General features: G+C 39.3%; 1 protein-coding gene across 5 annotated transcripts in view; it reads right to left on the reverse strand.

Moving 5' to 3' along the window:
• SCAPER (S-phase cyclin A associated protein in the ER) overlaps nt 1–21,717 on the reverse strand; it is a 362,895-nt gene that overhangs the window by 181,170 nt on the left and 160,008 nt on the right. For all 5 annotated transcript variants that reach the window (XM_030579108.1, XM_030579106.1, XM_030579104.1 and 2 more), the window contains 2 exons: nt 10,877–11,013; nt 3,505–3,570 (listed from right to left, as the gene is read on the reverse strand). In XM_030579108.1, coding sequence (XP_030434968.1) covers nt 3,505–3,570; nt 10,877–11,013 — 203 coding nt within the window. The remainder of the gene's footprint in view (nt 1–3,504; nt 3,571–10,876; nt 11,014–21,717) is intronic.

The raw sequence follows: 21,717 nt of genomic DNA on the forward strand, positions 1-21,717 counted from the left end.
AATACCTGTGTATACAATAAGCCACTCATCAATATTCAGAAAACCTAGAATACCTAGCCACATCTTCTAATTTTTCTGGTATTATATGCTAAAAATTGTTAATTTAGTAAACACTTCTTCTTTCGTATGGCTGGTGTAGAGCAGCAACTATAATTTCATCTGAAGCTGACTGAGCCAAAAGCCTACGTCGGGAGTAGCAGAATTTATTGCAACAATGCCTCCTTCATATTTATAAATTGGGCAGTAGGTGGTGATATATTTGATGGTCTGTCGTGGGGAACTTGCACACCGGGGAGTCCTTGATTTTCCATTTGTGCATTAGATATCCGCATCCACCATGGCTGGTTAGAATTCAGTTCAGTGTTGACCAAGATAGATGACTGTGGAAGGTCAAACCCAGGAACCTTTTAAGTGGGATCTGGCACAAGGTGCTTATTTTTTAAGTCTTGTGTAGCCCAATTTGCTTTCCAAGCCTCCTTCTGATCATAGCGTGATTGCATGAGGCTTAACAAATGTTCCCAGAAAGGCTTGCAGGACTTAAGACGTTGCAGGGGGGAGGGAGTGTGGCGTTATCAAGGTCTTGGTGAATAGGAAGACATCTGTTTTCCTGGATTTGCTGAGCTTTGTGGAATGTTGCAGCAGTTCGGGATATTGGCAGGGGAGTGATGTTAGACAGGACAGGTAGCCATGGTGTTGGAGTCGACTTAAGGGTTCCCATGATGCACCCCATCACTGTATTTAGCTGGGTAGCCATGAGTCGTGTGTGGCTGCATCTGCTCCATACCAATGCACAATATTCAGCTACTGAATATACAAGTGTTATTGCAGATGTTGGCAACACTGATGCTGATACAACCCAGGTTGTACATGCTAGTTTCTGGATTATGTTGGCTCTCGTTTTTATCTTTGCAGCTATCTTCTCAAGATGACTATGGAAGGAGAGGGTGCGGTCGAGTTTCACTCCAAGATATGTTAGAGTGTAATCGCGTAGAGTGGAAGATGGCACCTTTACGAGGCCCACTCTGTTAAGTGAGAATTCACAACGAATGTCATCAACTTGGCGACCAAACATCGTTCAGTGATCTCCCAGTTATCAGAGCAGCAAGTAAACACTAAAATATTTTATTTGTTTCTCCTCACTGAGCACTAGTCAAGTGCATGAGGTGTATTTTTTGGAAATACTTGCTATGAATACCAGAGCCTTTGAAAACTCTGTCAACATTCTAGAAGAATCTATAAAACTCCACAGGCTTCCCAACAAAGATGCTGTACTCCACCAGGAATAGAATGAGCCACCAGGAATAGGATTCCTGCAGAGTTTATAAGTTCTTCAGACACAAGAGATATACAAATAAAAAAGATAAACAAGAAAACAGGTGAAACGAGAAAAATCAAATTAAAAGAAGAGAAGCCACAGGAGCTAATGAGGGATTGAGGCTGGTGAGTCCAATGAAGTAAAAAACCAAACAAACAAAAAAACCCATTATAGTTAGTTCAAGTCAAAAATAAAAGGAAAATTTCAGGTGAAAAATCAGGGGATTGTTGCGTTTCTGCTGTGGTACAGTTGAACCAGATGACTGAAAGCACTATGGTTTATCAGTGTTTCAGGAGAGCCAGGCACATGTCCATCCTGCTATCAGCTGATAATCAGGCTTTAACTATGAGTTTCCTGGCAGCCACACACAGGAAGAAGAAATCCAAGAGTACTAATCTGTCATAATAATTACTCTAATTATTAAGAAATGGAAGTCAACAACAGTACCCTCTATCCCAGAGCATTTATGATGTGCCATCTGATGGAGATGCTTAGTGATGGTCATCACTGATAAAATCACATGGAAAATGGGAACAATTCGTTGATTATTATTAGCAGTACAAGTCAATTAATATCAGAAGCTCAGAGCACAAGCAAGGGGGAAAAGACAATGTGGTTAAGTAGAACTAGCATTACTAGCAGCTGACTAATAATTTTGTTCACAAAAAGTATCCAGAAGTCTGAGTTGGCTGTCTTTTCTAGTTGCTATTTGACTTACTTAGATTATATGTATTTATATATTACTTACCATAGCAAGCTATGGAAAAACAACCTAAATGGAGTTACTATAAGGTGAGTGCATAGCTGTTGGAAAATCATTCCCAGAAAGTAGTTATCAGTGGTTCACAGCCAAACTGGAAGGGCATATCAAGTAGGGTCCTGCTCTGTTCAGTATCTTCATCGGTGATTTAGATAATGGCATAGAGTACACTTATAAAGTTTGCAGATGATGCCAAGCTGGGAGGGACTGTTTCGGAGGAGAGGATTAAAATGATCTGGACAAATTGGAGAAATGGTCTGAAGTAAATAGGATGAAATTCAGTCAGGACAAATGCAAAGTACTCCAGATTTGAGGGCTGGAACACACCCTAATTTCATGTGTCACTTTTTACACCACCTCTGAAAAGTTCTCCAGGCCCAGTATTGTACATTTGAGATTGACGGTTTATATGGAAGGCCTCAGTCTGGGAAAACCAGTTTTCTCTAGAAGTTGGTTGAAGGAGTAACTACCAGGGCAAACTAGTGATTTCATCAACAAACTACTGCAACTACTGGGCAAACCTAGCCCAGCAGAGCAGGAACATTCTCTTTCCCCTCCTTATCCTTAGAGGGGACTGCAATGATGCTCAGATAGCAAAGAAGAGATCTACAACAGGAATGGAGCTACGAGATGCAGGTTGCCAGAATCATCTTCTCTATCTATGTGAGCAGCCATACTGTTTCTTGCCTGGGGGAGCCTTAAACAGAAATTCCGGTGGACAGAGTAGATTATGGATAGGACTGCAAAATTAAGCTTCAGTAGTTGTACAAACAATTTCATTTCTAAATTGTTTTCTATACTTACCTCCTCCACATTACAATCCTATTCTGAGTACGTCTGCACAATCATTCTTCCAGCTGGTGGTCTCCAAAACATTTCTGACTCTTAAACTCGTGTTAATTCACTGAGCTTGCATACTATTTTTAACTTCATTGCAACAAATTTCCTGGTCCCCAGCTTCCTAGATTTGCCCATCAATGGGTTAATAATATATATGTCTACGGAGACAAGTGGCCAGATCACCACTGAGTTGGTGTACACTGGTGACGTATCATTGAAGCCAATGAATATCTGGCCCAAGATATGCTGTCAATGGCAAAATTCCTTGTGAAATAAATGAAAACCCCCGCAAAAACTCTTTTCTCTCTTATGGACATTATATTGTACTGTAGCCTCATTTGAGTCACTGGAACCTAAATTGTTGGTCCCCTGCCAATCTCTTTGCCTATTGTGTGGAGATGCATATTTTGAATCTTATCACTGAAGTGGTTATGGCATAGATTTTCTGTGTTAGGAACTGATCTGTAGTTCAGGAGGATAGTGTACCAAATATTGAATGGAAAGTTTACCACATTGATTCCTATGGAAAAGTTGCAGATGCACGTCTACAAAAAACACAAACAACTGAAGTACACAATTAAATACTTACTTTGCTTTGTATGGTGATTCAGAGGTGGCATTTTTTGCTTCCATTAAACTTTCATATTCTTTAGCCCTGAGGGAAAAATATTAATCAACATTGATTATTCTTTAATTATTCAATGTTTGAAAAGCAATTAGATAATTCTAATATGTGACTTATTCAACTTCATGACACTGTACAAGCCACTGGGCATTTCCGAAAATCAATTTTATTGTAAGCCTTTTTTGTCTTTTCATCAGCCATATTTGTTCCTAAAGAACAGCCAGTGACTTTATATGATTATTGTCACTACTTTAACTTCACCCGTTGTGTATTAAAGATATTTTTAAGCTGACTTTCAAAATCATAACAAATGCAATACAAAACAATGGTGAGAGAAATATTTTTATCCCAAAAATGTCATTGCAGATGAAAACATTACTAATTTTGACATGTCTAATGGATCAAGAGACAAATTTATCACAAGCATTATAATTAACATTCAAATTGTTCATTACATTTGAGGGTCCAATTAAATCTTCTATGAAATACTAATGACAGTACTATGACAATATATCTCATGAGACATACAACTCTAAAATAAATCTCTCTATGAATGTCTGCTTTACTTTGGGAAATGTAAGCAGGACTCAACAGCGTAAACCTGTTTAGACACTTAAAAGTATTCTTGTTTACATTGGCCGTATGCCAAAGTAAAGGAAAATTTGAGACAATACTTCTTTACCACTGCTTAGTGTGGCTCCAGCTGGACTGGGCCAACAGGTGATAAACATCATCAGTTCATCAACCTAAGTCAGGATTCATTGCAGTAATTTATTAACATTTAATATATTTGGTAAAACAAATTTAGACACTATGGTGATGCAGAAAATTTAAATTCTTACTTCTTACAGACAGAGCCCTATTGTGAAACAAATATACAACAGAGTAGCTAGAAAATTCAGCTTTGGACCCATTAGGAAAACTCTACATTGACTTCATATTTAGAAAGAAAATGATGGCAGATGCAGAAACTAATGTGGAAAGATAGTGACATTTGGGTTAGGTAAGGCTGCTGCTCAGGACTGTTGAGTTCTATTCCTAGCTCTGCAGCTGACTCAATCTCTGACATAGGACAAGTCATTCAGATTTTCAGAAAGGAAAATCCAGCCACTTTTTTAGGTGTCCAGATGGGCAATGAGTTATTTTGAAAATAAGAACTGCATACTGGATCAGACCAGTGATCAGATCTGTAATCCTTCTCCGACAGTGGTCATCGTAAATTGCTTTAGAGGAAGGTGCTGAAACCCCACAGTAGGCAAATATAGGATAATCTTCCCCCCCAGTAAGATGTCATCCTCAGGGCCGGCACTTCCATTTAGGCGACCTAGGTGGTTGCCTAGGGCACTAGGATTTGGGAGGGCGGCATTTTGCCACCCTCGGTGGCAGTTCGGCGGCAGGGGGTCCTTCCACGCTCTGGGTCTTTGGTGGGAATTCTGCGGCGGGTCCTTCACTCACTCCAGGACCAGCCACCAAAGTACCCCGAAGACCGGGAGCCGCGGAAGGACCCCCCCCCGCCGCAGAATTGCCCCCAACGACCGGGAGTGTGGAAGGACCCCCGCCTAGGGCGCCAAAAACCCTGGCGCCGCTCCTGGTCATCCTAATTGCTAAGGCCATGTCTACATCTAAAATTTTGCAGCGCTGGTTGTTACAGCTGTATTAGTACAGCTGTATAGGGCCAGCGCTGCAGAGTGGCCACACTTACAGCAACCAGCGCTGCAAGTGGTGTTAGATGTGGCCACACTGCAGCGCTGTTGGGCGGCTTCAAGGGGGGTTCCGGGAACGCGAGAGCAAACCGGGAAAGGCGACCAGCTTCGCCGCGGTTTGCTCTCGCGTTCCCGGAGCCACCCAGCAAACCGCAGGGAAGGAGACCTGCTTGCTCGGGGTTCCGGGACCGAGAGAGCAAACCGGGGAAGGAGACCAGCTTCGCCGCGGTTTGCTCTCGCGTTCCCGGAGCCACCCAGCAAACCGCAGGGAAGGAGACCTGCTTGCTCGGGGTTCCGGGACCGAGAGAGCAAACCAGGGAAGGAGACCAGCTTCGCCGCGGTTTGCTCTCCCGTTCCCGGAGCCACCCAGCAAACAGCAGGGAAGGAGACCTGCTTGCTCGGGGTTCCGGGACCGAGAGAGCAAACCGGGGAAGGAGACCAGCTTCGCCGCGGTTTGCTCTCGCGTTCCCGGAGCCACCCAGCAAACAGCAGGGAAGGAGACCTGCTTGCTCGGGGTTCCGGGACCGAGAGAGCAAACCGGGGAAGGAGACCAGCTTCGCCGCGGTTTGCTCTCCCGTTCCCGGAGCCACCCAGCAAACAGCAGGGAAGGAGACCTGCTTGCTCGGGGTTCCGGGACCGAGAGAGCAAACCGGGGAAGGAGACCAGCTTCGCCGCGGTTTGCTCTCGCGTTCCCGGAGCCACCCAGCAAACCGCAGGGAAGGAGACCTGCTTGCTCGGGGTTCCGGGACCGAGAGAGCAAACCGGGGAAGGAGACCAGCTTCACCGCGGTTTGCTCTCGCGTTCCCGGAGCCACCCAGCAAACCGCAGGGAAGGAGACCTGCTTGCTCGGGGTTCCGGGACCGAGAGAGCAAACCGGGGAAGGAGACCAGCTTCGCCGCGGTTTGCTCTCGCGTTCCCGGAGCCACCCAGCAAACCGCAGGGAAGGAGACCTGCTTGCTCGGGGTTCCGGGACCGAGAGAGCAAACCGGGGAAGGAGACCAGCTTCGCCGCGGTTTGCTCTCGCGTTCCCGGAGCCACCCAGCAAACCGCAGGGAAGGAGACCTGCTTGCTCGGGGTTCCGGGACCGAGAGAGCAAACCGGGGAAGGAGACCAGCTTCGCCGCGGTTTGCTCTCGCGTTCCCGGAGCCACCCAGCAAACCGCAGGGAAGGAGACCTGCTTGCTCGGGGTTCCGGGAACGAGAGAGCAAACCGGGGAAGGAGATCAGCTTGATTACCAGAGGCTTCCTCCTTCCACGGAGGTCAAGAAAAGTGCTGGTAAGTGTTTACATTGGATTACCAGCGCTGGATCACCAGCGCTGGATCCTCTACACCCGAGACAAAACGGGAGTACGGCCAGCGCTGCAAACAGGGAGTTGCAGCGCTGGTGATGCCCTGCAGATGTGTACACCTTCAAAGTTGCAGCGCTGTAACTCCCTCACCAGCGCTGCAACTTTCTGATGTAGACAAGCCCTAATAGTCATTCTTTGCTTTAAGCCTGAAGAATGAGGTTTTATGTTCCTTTCAAAACTCTTTTAGGATTAACTATTATACCTCTGGATACCCCATGAATGTCCTTGATTCATGCTAAAATACTTGGCTTCAATGACAGTCAGTAGCAATGAGTTTCACAGTCTAATTCCATATTGAGTGAAAAGTATTTCCTTTTGATCAGTTACAAATTGCTATCTTTCGATTTTATTGTATGTCCCTTTGTTCTTGTGTTATAAGACAGGGAGAACAGACATTCACAATCTACCTTCTCCATATTATTCATCATTCTATATACTTTTATCATGTCCCCTTCTTTGTAAAGCAAATAATCCTAATCTTTTCCATTTCTCTTCATATGACATCTTTTTCATGCCCCAATCATTCTCAATTATATGATTTTCTTTTTGCAATGTGACCACCAGTGCAGCATATAGGGTACCAGATGAGGGCATATCATTGATATGATTGTAATATTTTCCATATTATTCTCCATTCCAATCCTTTCGGACCTTAACATTTTCTTTGCTTTTTTGACTGTATCTGCACAATGAGCAGAGGTCTTCATTGAAGTGTCAGTAATGCCTATGTCTCTTTCTTGAGTAGACCTAGCTAATTTAGAACTCTGTAAAGGTATATGAATAGTTCATTTTTTCCCTCCAGTGAGCACTACTTTGCATTTATCTACTGTGAACTTCATTTGTCCATTCACTTTGCTTAGTTAAGTACCTCTGAAGTTCTTCACAGTCTTCCCTGGACTTGACTAACCTAAACCACTTAGGGCAGTGGTTCTCAAACTAGGGCCATCGCTTGTTCAGGGAAAGCCACTGGCGGGCTGGGCTGGTTTGTTTACCTGCTGCATCCGCAGGCTTGGCCGATCACGGCTCCCACTGGCTGCAGTTTGCTGCTTCAGGCCAATGAGGGCTGCAGGAAGGGCGGCCAGCATGTCTCTCAGCCCGCGCCACTTCCTGCAGCCGCCATTGGCTGGGAGCGGCGACCCGTGGCCAGTGGGAGCCGCGACTGGTCAAACCTGCGGACGCGGCAGGTAAACAAACCGTCCCAGTTCACCAGGGCTTTCCCTGAACAAGCGGTGGCCACAGTTTGAGAACCACCGGCTTGGGGTATGTCTACACAACAAAAAAAGACCTGCCGCAGTGAGTCTCGGTGGTCAGGTCAACTAACTTGGGCTCACAGGGCTCACATTGCAGGGCAAAAAATAGCAGTGTAGTTGCTCGGGCTCAGACTCTGAAACCCGATGAGGGGGAGGGTCTCAGAGCCTGGGCTCCAGCGCAAGCATCTACATTACAGTTTTTAGCCTCGCAAACTTGAGTCAATTGATATTGGTTCTGAGACTCAGTGCCATGGTTTTTTAATTGTAATGTATCATTTACGTCACCTAAAAGTTTTTCTACCTCGTTATTCATCTCCCCCTTCCAGGTCATTAATAAATATATTAAACGTAACTGAACCTAGTAAGAAACCTTGAGGCATCCCACTATTAACCTTTTTCCACGATGAAAACTAACCATTTATTCTCACTTTTTGTTTCCTGTTTGTTGTCCAGTACAAAGGCATTCTAAGAGTATGGCCCAGAAAAGTAAACCAAAAATTATTCACCTAAAATACGTCCCACAACAATTTTTTGTGAAAGGAAGGTTTTAAACAAATTGTAAATGAGAAATCACAAAACATATTCTTTCGTTGGTTTCTTCAGGTGTATTGTCAGAGTTTATTATTTAGTTCTCACTAACAATCAATCTGATATGCAGACACTGAAGCATTCTTTTGATAGTATCACATCCATATTAAACTGGGATAATTTACCTAGATATATATCAACTGTTATTACAGCATCAGTTTAATGGCTTAGGGTTATAAATATTATTAATAGACCAACAAAACTTTTACACAGAACTAATAACCCATTGATCACAATTTGTCCTTTCATTCACCTTTGCTCTTAGTTGCTTTCATATTCTGATTTAAGATCTAGTATCTCATGAAAGCAACACAAACCTATTTTAGTGCAGTTACTAGCTTCAGCTCAAATTTAAAATCTTACAATTTTCTAACAACTGAAATACATTCATAATTTCCAAGTTTACAAACGTTGAGGGAGTTTCCCATGACCATTATGAAATAAGGTATATAGATAACTCAACTGAAGACTTCCTGGGAAATTCTAAATGAATTATTACTGTTCCATGCTCCTTACTTCCCACCCAGTCCCCCTTCCTCCTTAAATTAGTTAATAAGGTTTCTAAATCTACAGTCCAGATAAGTTCTGAGTTGGTTTTGAATAGTGACTCCCAACTGTTTGGTGGTCTTAAAATTGGATTATTGTTTGACAGAAATGTGCTAGACATCACATAACTCATTTCATACAATATTTCACAACACTGAGACTCCCGCTTTAATTATCTAGTTTAATAAATCCCTATTTTGTGTTCTGAATATGGGAAACCCTTCTCCCCCAGACCAACAATGAGATTTCATGAGAGCATCCAGGCAGTGTTTACCAATACTACAGTGACTTATTAAGGTGCCAACTGGTAAGCCTAAAGGTAAAGCAATATTTGCACAGTTAAAATTAATTTGCCAAATGGAGTACATGCAAAGTATTTTACTAAGGCTTTGTTTTTGCTTTAAATTTTATAGGACAATCTTTGTTTTGTTATGCTACTGGACTGAACCACACATTATATTTTTGCTGAGCTTCTTATGGCTACATTTAAGAATTTATAGTTAAATGTTCAATACTAACTCACAATTATCTTTTCTTTTCAGGGTTAATGACCTAAAATAACAGAAAATTATCTCGCTACTCCTTGAAACTAAAATATTAATTATCTTGCTTTTCATATTTTTCTAGATTTTGAAGTTTTCAGTGCACATTTCAATTTCCTATTAAATGAAATCTGTAAAATAATACATTACTATCAGTAATGTAATTATAAATAAAATTTTTAAAATATGCTGACTCATGTAGCACAATAGAATTCAAGATGTAATGACAGAATATTTCAGTTATTGATGCCAACAACAAACAATAGGCTTGATCCTGTTTTCCTTACTTCAGCAAATTTTTCAGTAAACTCACTGGAACTTTTACTTGAGTAAAGAATGTATGATTGGTCTCAGTGAGTACAGTAAATCAGCAATATGAACTTCCTACCCGTAGTAATCAGAAACTCTGAAGGAAAGTAGACACTGTACTTTCAATACATGCATCTTGTAAAACAGTAAACTCTAATTTGGTGATGCAATGACAAAAAATCTATCACATAAAAGAACAAAAGGGGAAGGAAAGAACTTGAAGCAACAAGATGATAAAAGACAGAATAAGTGTATCTATGAAGATTTAAGTTACCATTATTGCATCGTAGCAATGTTAATGAACTATTATTTTATTTGAACGATTGTTTTAATAAATCTATTCAAATAACTCATAAGAAAAAAATGTTAATGAATGCTTAGACTTTTTTTAAAGGTAAATGCAAGGATTGTTTTAAAAAGGAAATCCACATTATGATATTCTATTGAAGTTGTGCTAACCTCAGCTGGAGACATTTCAGCTATAAGACAGACACCACAGTTCATGATATAATGATGCCCTGCATATCATTCTGATCTTCAGATGTCACTTTTTAGGCTAATGACAAACTACAGGTCTGACAACTCACTTTCCATTTTAAGATATTTCTAACTTTTTCTTGTTGTGACAGGCAACAAAATTGATTAAACCCAGCCATGGGATTTGACACTACAGCAGGAAGGCTTCTATTTGTTGATTACTATTGATTTTCTTTGATACTTCATTTAAAAATCAATAGCTAAGAAGAAAAATAGGCATGGTTTACACATACTTAAACATACTATTGTATTCTGGAAGAGGCTACAGTTTTGGCAGGGCACTGGCATCCAATTATGAGAAAAGCTCTTAACAGGTGAAAGCAAGGGCTCCAGATCGATATTCAGTTTTCTTTCTCAATCAGAGAAAGTGGCTATAAATTAGGCTCATCAGTGTTATTTTCAAGACATTTCTGAAGCAAATAACTTCACACTTTTTTTCAGTGTTCAATAGCATTCATGTTAAAGGACAAAAGATTAAGTTTAGAGAAAAGCTAAAAGAATATTAGCATTACCTGGAGTTCATTCGGGCCTTAAGCTTCTTTGCCTTCTTTTTAGATTTTTGCTTTTCCTCTCCATCTTTTAAAGGTTCTATTGGAACAGAGCTTTCAATCACAATATCAACAATGTACTTCTTCAATGAGAGGTGCTCCTGCAGAAGACATTGAAATAATATTTTAAAAGAATGGTATTTCATTTTTATAGCATGTGAAGAAACTAAGATTCTGCATCAAAAGAACATCAATGATGAATATTTAACAAAAGGCTGAGAAAATGAAGAAATAAATGTTGATGTATAAACTTTTGTTTATATCTTTTCAATGTCCCCTGTCCTTTTATAAACCAGTAATATGTCTGAATATTTCTGGCAATGCTTTCTGATAATTACAAACCCAAGACACACAGACATACCGTTTGGTCAGATCAAACTCAATGAACAAGTAAACATTAGCTCAAGAAATTAAATTAAAAGCAAACAAAACACACAGTGCTTAATTAAAATGACAAGAAAAATACAAAGCCATATATGATGTTGATGCTGCAAACACTTACAGCACTGACTTACCCAGTTGTAATTATTATACTATCTTCAACAGGACTCCTCACACACTTAAAATTAAGCACATGCTTTGGTGTTTACATGATCAGGGCTATATTCAGCAAAACTAGAATTTTTCTCTTTCTTTCTTTCTTGCTAACTAATAACGGTAACGGGACATTTAATTCATGAACGTTTCTATGAACCACTAGAAGAGAAGTCTGTTTTAAATTTCTTGTGAAGACTGGTTATACCAGTGTTTCCCATACTTAGGACACCGCTTGTGTAGGGAAAGCCCCTGGTGGGCCGGGCCAGTTTGTTTACCTGCCGTGTCCGCAGGTTCGGCCGATTGGGGTTCCCACTGGCTGTGGTTCACTGCTCAGGCCAATGGGAGCTGCTGGAAGCGGCGCAAGCCGAGGGACGTACTGGCCGCTGCTTCCATTGGCCTGGAGCTGTGAACTGCGGACAGTGGGAGCCGCAGTCAGCCGAACCTGTGGATGCGGCAGGTAAACAAACCGGCCCGGCCCGGCCCGGCCCACCAGGGGATTTCCCTGTACAAGCGGCATCCCAAGTTTGGGAAACACTGGGTTAATACCATTCTCAATTAACCAAAAATGTTATTTAATTACTTTATTTTGGGTGGAAAGCCAATAATGACACAGCAAAAAAACAAAATAAAGCAATAAAATATGTTGGTCTCAGCAAAATCTTAGCCACTAAGAAAACACCCATAAAGCATCTGTTATCAATATATGTCAATATATCACTAAAATAAATAATGGGTAATTTTGTAACCAATAAAAGATATTAATAAGTGGGATTGTTCAGTAGTTAAGACTGCCCAGGGATCGCAGTGGTGCAAGCACTGCTAACCGTATTCCACAGGTCACTGCCAGTGGGGTACAGCTGTCTCTTCTCCAGCAGGAATGAATGATCTCTTAGTGTATTTAACCACACAAAACCTGGTTCATTCAGCCTAGGGTTTTCTTCTCTTCTCAATGTCACCTTTCCTTGGTCGTCTTCTTTCTGAATTTGATGTGTCAAAAATTGGGTTTTTTCTCACCTCACCCCTTCCAAGAAATGTTAACCCATCTGCAAATTTTCCCAAGCCTTCTGTCCATTTTGGAGTAAACTATAAAATCTCTTTTTGTTGTCTTCCATGGAAGATTTTCTTTTTGATATCTATTCTCTCTCTCCAACCTCATCTCTTTCTATTGTCCAGTTTTTCCCCTTCATTTGCCTGATACTTGATTTCTTTTTGTCCCAACTTGTGTGTTCACAGTCAGTAGTAGATCCTTCTCCATGCTGTTCCCCTCTTGCTTAATTGACCCTCTTCATAGCCCATCTCAATATGTATCTTTTCTCTCAGGCCAACTACTCCTAACTCTTTCTCTAACAAAACAAATAAATCCTATTCCCTGGATTTCAAAGTTTTCCCAATGCTCAATCATGCACTCTAACACTTAACTATTGAACCCCAGACCACTCTTGCTCTATCATGTGTACATAATTCTAAGATAACCTAAAGACTTACTTGTATTTTTATGTCTAAACTATTGCTGGCTGGGAAACATCTTATATTTGAGTATAAACATCAAATATTCAGGAAAAAAAGTTTGGAAGGGATATAAACACTTCAGGACATAAGCCAATTACTAACTGATGGAGATTACAGAGAAATTTTCCTTAGGAGCAAGTTATTCCATTAGGCTCTGATCCAGTGAAGTAAATGGGAGTTCTTCCTTTGACTTCAATGGGCTTTGGATTGGGCTCTGTCTATTTGCAGGGTTTTCTTGCACTTTCTTTCCAAGCATCTTGCATTGGCCACTGTCAGAGAGAATACTGAGTCAGATGGACCAGTGGTGTGATCTGATATTTCAATTCTTATGGCCCCACATTAAAATAAGGTTTACTATATTTATTTCATGATTGCATATTCAATGGAGTTAGTATTTTCAATTAAATTTGTGGCATTTTTTTTAACTGAATGCCTTTTAAATTTTTTATAAATGCACATACTTAAAACATTTGTTTTAAAAAAAAATAATAAAGTGCAAATACAGAAAGTGAACTACATATCAGAACAAGTCCATTGAGAAAAACTAAAAAAAAAACGAAGAACATTTTTCTACACAACATTTAATAAAATTAATCCCAACTCCAACCTTTTTGGTGCTGTGAGGGAGAGCAAAATTACTCCAAAAAGGTTAACTTATAATAAAAAAAAAAACAGCCTTTAAAGTGCCTCAAAAACATACCCTATAAATATAAAGGGGCCAATTATGGCTTTTGCCACAAACTCCAGTTATGGGGGTTGTGTAGTTAAACTGCTCCAGGATCTGACCTGAAGCAGATTCTGAGTCACCATCTGCCTCACGGTTCTCCCTGCATCAGAAGAGACATATGCTGTGCCAGTCCTAGATCTGGTACAGTAAATGTCCTCAGTGCACTGACTGGCATGTTGAAAGGTGGCACCAAGGTGTGGGTGGTGGGTGGAGGGGAGTAACAGTGAACCTTATGCAATTTACCACCATTTGCATGTCCATAGGACAGATCTCAATCTGAAAAATATTTCATAACATTTCTACAGTTCCTGTTAACCCACGTTTAATTCAACACTTCACATCATCATTGGCGGCTATGGATAAAAGACATACGGTATTTCCTTCTTTCCCCCAACTTTGTGATTTTTTATGTACATAAAATCTAGTTTAGTTCATTTTAGAGTTTTTGTGGCTCCATCTGAGTCCAGTTGCATTTATGGGGTTCAAATCTTTGTTGTGTTCTAACCTATGTACTTTTCTCCAGCAGCAAAAAGGATCCAGAAATGAAACTGAACCAACCACTGGAGAATTAATAGTTCTGGCAGGGAGGGAACATAAGAGTATATGTATCCAGGAAAAAGGGGGTGGGTAATTATTTTGTCCAACAATTTATAAAAACTGATACCAATGCAGATATGATCTCATTGAAGCTGATCTCATTTCTTCTTCTCTGAATTAACTTTTCTGGCCACATAAGACCAAAGCTCTGGCCTACCAACATAATTCACTGTATTAAATGAAATAATTCATGCTACAGTTTAAGATTTCAACACTTTATCACATTATTCTAAACTTTGTTATATTCATTTAAATACATGTGAGAAAATATTCACCATTTACAGTGTTACAATTTATTGAAAGGAACGTAATTTGTCTTTCATACTCAAATTTGCATTTCTGTGAAATAACATCAGTCACCCTGTAAGCTAGTTTTCCTCCTAAGAGCAGCCTCATTGTAAGATAGCTCAGTTTTTATCAAATGTCATGCATGAAAAGTAAATATCATCATAACACATATTTTACTTAAAATAAACATTTTGCTTTTTTTGCTTTTTTTATTGTTATTAAAGAAATCCACACAATCCAGAAGGTTCTTTTAATTGCTGTACAGAACATCTCATGAATAGTAAAAGCAGCAAAGAATCCTGTGGCACCTTATAGATTAACAGACGTTTTGGAGCATGAGCTTTCGTGGGTGAATACCCACTTCCTCAGATGCACTTTACAGATCCAGACTAACACGGCTACCCCTCTGATACTTGACCTCATGAATAGTGTGGTCCAGGGCATGGGAATAATAAGCTGAGCATAGCAGTTCTATTGCAGGTGTTCTCAGTTTTGTAAGAATTGCCCATTGAGCACAGAAAGCTTTTTTTGAAAACCATAGTGTGCACATACATACGATTTGCCACCTTCAAAAGGACATGTGGAAATCAATAAAAATTCAAACTGGATTTTCATGCATTAAGAAGGAAACCCCATCACACAGACACTTTGTCATTTATAAATACAACCTTTAATTTAAATTTTGATTGCTGAATAACGCCATCTGAGATAATACCTTCTTTTGCTTCTTCCACAATGTCTTTGGGCTTGTCTACATGAGAAAACTGTACTGATTTAACCAAATTGGTTTAAAAACTGATTTAGTTAAATCAGTGCAACGCCCTTGACTGGTCACACTTATTTCAGTTGACAAGTGCCTTAAACTGGTTTATCTTAAATTATAAGGAATTCTGCATTTATCTTGAATATTTAATAAGATCTTATAGAAAAAAATAGTATTTGATCATGTAAATTAAAGCATGCATCATAATGCAGATGCACAAGGGGACCAAATTAAGGTTGTGCAGACAATCATAAACTACCATTTCCTAACTTTCAAAAATTTGGCTTTTGCAACCAAATTGATAATTCTTTTAATGTAATTTTTAAATGTAATTTCCTAGGTGTTTGTTTTTTAAAAGAAAAAGGTAAAAACATTCTATTATCAGCAACGTGACCCAATTATTTGTACAATTCTAGATCTACTTCTGTTTCCAAATGTGATTAAAATATAAATTCATACACTCCAGAAGTCACTCAGAAGTATTTTTATTGCAACTAGTAGAAACTCCCATACTGCATCTTACCTGCTTGGGCTGATTAAAGTAATATTTAATTTGAGCTAATCAGTCCAAGGCAAGGAGGAACATGAAATTACCTAGAATCAGTTTCAGTTTCTATACTATTTGTATTACATTTATTAATACAGTAATGCTTCTCTATTTTTTATTTCTTGTATAATACTATATGCATTTTGAAGGATAAAATAAATGAGAAACTACTTACTTATTATTAAACCTTGACAATTATCAGGGTCATAATCTGAAGATGCCCTGTCCTTTTTTAAAATGTCATTAAAAACTGAAATAAAAATAAATAAAATTGAAACTAATAAATAAAAATAATTAGGGAAAAAAACATTCTGTGCCTAATTCTACAGCAATACAGATAGTATTTTCCAGCAAACAACTGATCATATTTTCTCTTACTCATTCAGGAAAAATGTATGCCTGTTAAAAACTAAATAAATCGTTGTGATATTTCCTGGAAAAAGGCTGTTTAATTTTTGTAAAACATTACAGTACAATCTAGCCTAGCAAAATCAAAATAAGGCTTGAAGTTTCTATCTTAAATCGTATGTATGCAAAGTGAATGTTAAACCAATATTATGAGTAAGAAATCAAGCACACCAACCTCAGGAAATTCTAAAAGGTAAGTAATGCAATGTTAAGTTGGTCATCCTGTATATATTATGGTACATACATTTAACAAAATAAAATTTAATATATTTGTTATATATAATTTTCAGTACGTTCTCATTCTTGATTATACAAGCAATAAGATTTCTGCCACTTCCCTACAGTATACTATTCCACTGACTAACAGGTCTCATTATTTGGGCGTTTCCTCTGATACTCAGCTTGAATATTCTTTTGCTAAATTTCACCCCATTAATTTTAGCTATACCCCTGTAAACATCCCTGAAAATGGAAAATTCAGTGGCCTGCAATTCTGCTTCCCTGAGGATGTTCCGACAGGATTCTCCCTCTTGAATCTCAGTTCCCCACCACAAGGGTGGCAAAACTCCTCAAACTCCTGATGACTCTTGGTCCTGAAGGGAAGCAGTAGAAGGGTGGAGCAGGAGTCAGCCCCCAGTGCTGTTTATCAACCTCTCACAACCACTGCCTTTCTAGTCAATTCCTGATTGCTTGTAGTGAAAGGAAAGGTGACTTAAGATCCTTCAGCTTCTGCTAGAGCTCAGAAGGCGTAAGCATCATACACAGGGAGAAGCCAGCCATCAATGTTGAACCAACTCTGTGTGGCCCCAAGTCTCATCAATGCTTCTCTATGGCCCCCATTGCTTGTTGGTGTCAATTTTTTTCATTTTAAGAAAACTAAGGACCTTAACTTGGTATATTACTGTTTTGCCACATTAGATACGGAGACATCCAGTGCCTGGCACATTCTTGGGTGCCTGATTAATAAAATAACAATGAGAATTATAACAATTGCAGAAATGAGAATTATAACAATTTTAGTAGGATATCTCAACTTTTAAAACTGTGCGTTAATATATTTTACTATCATAATTTTTTCTAATTACATCATCTCACAAAAGTAACACAGTGGCAAGACAATTATATCTTCTGTAATTCATGAGGTTTTAAAAAGTATTTGAAAGATTAAAATGACTCTACAGGTGTGGGACTGATTCGTGTGTTTATCAGATCTACAATCAATTTACTTGAATCAGTCAAAGTGACAGCAGGAGCAAAATGAAGCTAATTCTCTGCTTTGAAACAGACACCATATAAAATAAAAGAGCAGGCAATCTTCATTCAGATATAAAACGAGAGTAAACCAACTATCCTCATGCCACTCAATGACAATTACGAACACTCCATCAGATTTCTGATAGCTGGGAATGATGAATGAGACAAAGCCTTGTATCGCCTTTGCAGGGTCTAGTGTCTCTTTCCTGATCTAATCTATAGCTTAATAGATGACTAAAACAGAACTACAGAGTTCAACAAGCTTATTCATTTATCACCTTGTGAGGGCCAAAAAACGTCTTAGCTGTCAATAGCACAACATGGGATGGCTACAAAACATATTGAACAAATGAACTCAAGCACCTTAGCAGAGTATGTTTCTCAGAGTTCTCAACTTTCAATTGTGGCAGTTTGAATTAATATCAAACTTCATCCTTACAGCTCATTAAAATAAGACTAGAGTAATAACACCTTGTGTCACAAATAACTGTCACTTCTTGAAGGTACAGATCAAAGTGTAGGATTATCACACTGGGCAGATTTAGCACCTTCCAGGTGAGAAGCAAGTACAACTAATAGCTCAGATAGTATTGAATGACAATACTGTGTGAACCCAACAGCAGTAATGTCATACTTATACTGTTCTGAAGCATATTTTCTCTAAGGTCCTGATAAGCTTGTAAAAATATTTGTGTTAAATAATGTAATTTTTAAAGTTCACATAACCACACTAAATCATACTAAATCTGCAATCCTGAAAACAATTAGGCATGTAACTTTAGTTGTATGAGTATTCCATTGAAGTCAATGGGAAGATAGAGAGATATACACAAACACACACCCGCACACCCCCAATTTACTTGCTAAGTACTGCATAGGGCCCAATCTTTCAAACACCTGTGCTTATCAGCATGTGTGTATATATGTATGTAGGTGTTTGAAAGATTGGGCTCTACACAGTACAGTACTTAACAAGTAAATTGGTCTCATCTTCTTAAAGATTTTACTTTAGCAATTAATATTTACATTATTATTACAGTTTGATTTCTAATCAAGACAATACATTGTAATTGTTTGGCATTTTATTTACTTCTTGCCAGAAACACTTCTTTAAGTAAATGTTAGATGTAATCAGACATACTACTTACTTACCTAGCTATATCACATGAGCATTAATACATGTTTTCTACAGCAATGCAAGGGTGTAAAGGACTACAGGGATGATTCTGCAACTGAGAGATAATGAGTGCCCCAATATCCTAGTGCATCAATAAATCTCCAGCCCTTTGTAGAATCAAACCAGTATACATTCTATGATTATGTTAAAAATATTTTCAAACGAAATCTTATGCTATTAAGATTGGTGTTCACATCTACTAAACTTTTGATGTCACTACCTGTTTTATAATTTTAATGTGACTGATCTGAACTCTATCTGCACACATTCTCAACAGTACCAATGCTAACTGGAAACAAAGGCTATAAATAAGTAAAAATAATTACATTTCCCATCCTGAACAAAAGACTAAAACATACTACAAACATTATGGTCAGATTCTGCCATCCTTACACACACTGAGTAGTATCTTATTCTGCAAGTAATCCTATTGAAATCCATCAACTAACAGAGTAAGATACTATTCAATTTTTGTGCAGAATCTGGACCTCATGTAGTATCTAGTATGTACAATGCTATGATATCCAGCCATAAAATATGGAAAAGAGGAGAAATTCTGTGTTAACATCCTTAAGGGTTTATCATGTTCTGTTTTACTTTAAATCTGGCCAATCATTTTTTTTTGCTCTATATTCTTTTGTTAGTGTCAGTTCAACAACTCAATAAACTAGAAACACTCCTGTTTCTTTTATACAGTTTTACCAAAGTTGTGGTAGGAGTACATGATTTTTAAAAATGTAAGGTATACTGTATCACAAAGTGTCTTCATCTGTATGCCACTACTTTCAGTGCTCTTCAACATCACATTACATAATAGTTTTGATGTCTGTGCCCTGGGAATAAACAGAAAGGCTTCAACATGCTTATTATAATCACTGAATTCTTCATGTATCAGAGGGGTAGCCGTGTTAGTCTGGATCTGTAAAAGCAGTAAAGAATCCGGTGGCACCTTATAGACTAACAAACGTTTTGGAGCATGAGCTTTCATGGGTGAATACCCACTTTGTTGGATGCAAGTAGTGGAAATTTCCAGGGGCAGGTATATATATGCAAGCAAGAAGTAAGCTAGAGATAAGGGCGTTAGTTCAATCAGGGAGGATGAGGCCCTGTTCTAGCAGTTGAGGTGTGAAAATCAAGGGAGGAGAAACTGGTTTTGCAGTTGGCAAGCCATTCACAGTCTTTGTTTAATCCTGAGCTGATGGTGTCAAATTTGCAGATGAACTGAAGCTCAGCAGTTTCTCTTTGAAGTCTGGTCCTGAAGTTTTTTTGCTGCAGTATGGCCACCTTAAGATCTGCTATTGTGTAGCCAGGGAGGTTGAAGTGTTCTCCTACAGGTTTTTGTATATTGCCGTTCCTAATAACTGATTTGTGTCCATTGATCCTTTTCCGTAGAGACTGTCCAGTTTGGCTAATGTACGTAGCAGAGGGGCATTGCTGGCATATGATGGCGTATATTACATTGATGGACGTGCATGTGAATGAACCTGTGATGGTGTGGCTGATCTGGTTAGGTCCTGTGATGGTGTCGCTGGTGTAGATATGTGGGCAGAGTTGGCATCGAGGTTTGTTGCATGGATTGGTTCCTAAGCTAGAGTTACTGTAGTGCGGTGTGCAGTTACTGGTGAGAATATGCTTCAGGTTGGCAGGTTGTCTGTGGGCGAGGACTGGCCTGCCACCCAAGGCCTGTGAAAGTGTGGGATCATTGTCCAGGATGGGTTGTAGATCCCTGATGATGCGTTGGAGAGGTTTCAGCTTTGCTGAATTCTTCATAAGAAGGAAATGATGAAAGTTTCCCTCATTTTCAGTCCTCTGGCCATTTTGGAAATTAATCACTCACAAACAGATGACAAAAATCACAGATTTTCACAAGAAGAAAAATCATAGATTCATAGATTCTAGGGTCAGAAAGGACCAATGTGATCATCTAGTCCGACCCCCTGCACAAAGCAGGCTACAGAACCCTACCCATCCACTTCTATAACAAACCCCTAACCGATGCCTGAGTTATTGAAGTCTTCAAATTGTGGTCTGAAGACCTCAAGCTGCAGAGAATCCACCAGCAAGTGACCCATGCCCCACACTGCAGGGGAAGGCGAAAAACCTCCAGGGCCTCTGCCAATCTGCCCTGGAGGAAAATTCCTTCCTGACCCCAAATATGGCGATCAGCTAAACCCTGAGCATGTGGGCAAGACTCACCAGCCAGTACAAATCAAGAGATTTTAGTGAAATTAAACACCGTTTTTCAAAATTAATCTGTTTTAAAACCTCTGGGCTTGAGCCTGACTTCCTTAGTTTGGCAACACTCAGTAAAGTAGATGGGCTGAACAAGTGGCATAGCTTGAGTGAGAAGTTGAGGACTGGTCTTATAATGGGAGAGGAAGATAGTTTTAAAACGTTAGATCTGATTTTTTTTTGAACACACATACTCACACACACACTCTTCTACCTTTTTCATTTAAACACATTTAAAAAATATTAGTAAGCTTGGTATTTTGCCTTTTTAGGTATGTACTTACATAATTTTGCAATTTACACATTTAGCAATTTTGTAATTGTATTTGAGGTATTGTATTTTCATGTTTTAATTATCTAGGTCTTAAGTTGCAAGGTTTAGATTTATCTGTTCGATTTTGTTGTGGCACTCTTTTCAGTAATTTTTCTTTTCTTTTCTTTCTTTCTTTTTTTTTTTTTAATAGCTCTGAGTACAAGTTATCTTCCCTCTTAGATTCTGAAGGTGTACAGAGGTGTCTACAAAAGGGATTTTTGCACAGAATTTTCCACTAATATCAACCCTGATTCAGCAAAAGCTTTGGAAGCCACTGAACATCTGTCTACACTAGGGCTCCACTGGGGATTTGTTTTGCAAAATTCCCTATGGCAGACAATATCTAGAAAGGTAGGCACTAACTTCACATAAGGATCCAAAACCAATCATCACCACCAGGGCCGGCTCTAACAATTTCGCCGCCCCAAGCATGGCGGCACGCTGCAGGGGGTG

The sequence above is a fragment of the Gopherus evgoodei genome, chromosome 10, assembly GCF_007399415.2.
Source record: "Gopherus evgoodei ecotype Sinaloan lineage chromosome 10, rGopEvg1_v1.p, whole genome shotgun sequence".
Taxonomy (NCBI): Eukaryota; Metazoa; Chordata; order Testudines; family Testudinidae; genus Gopherus; species Gopherus evgoodei.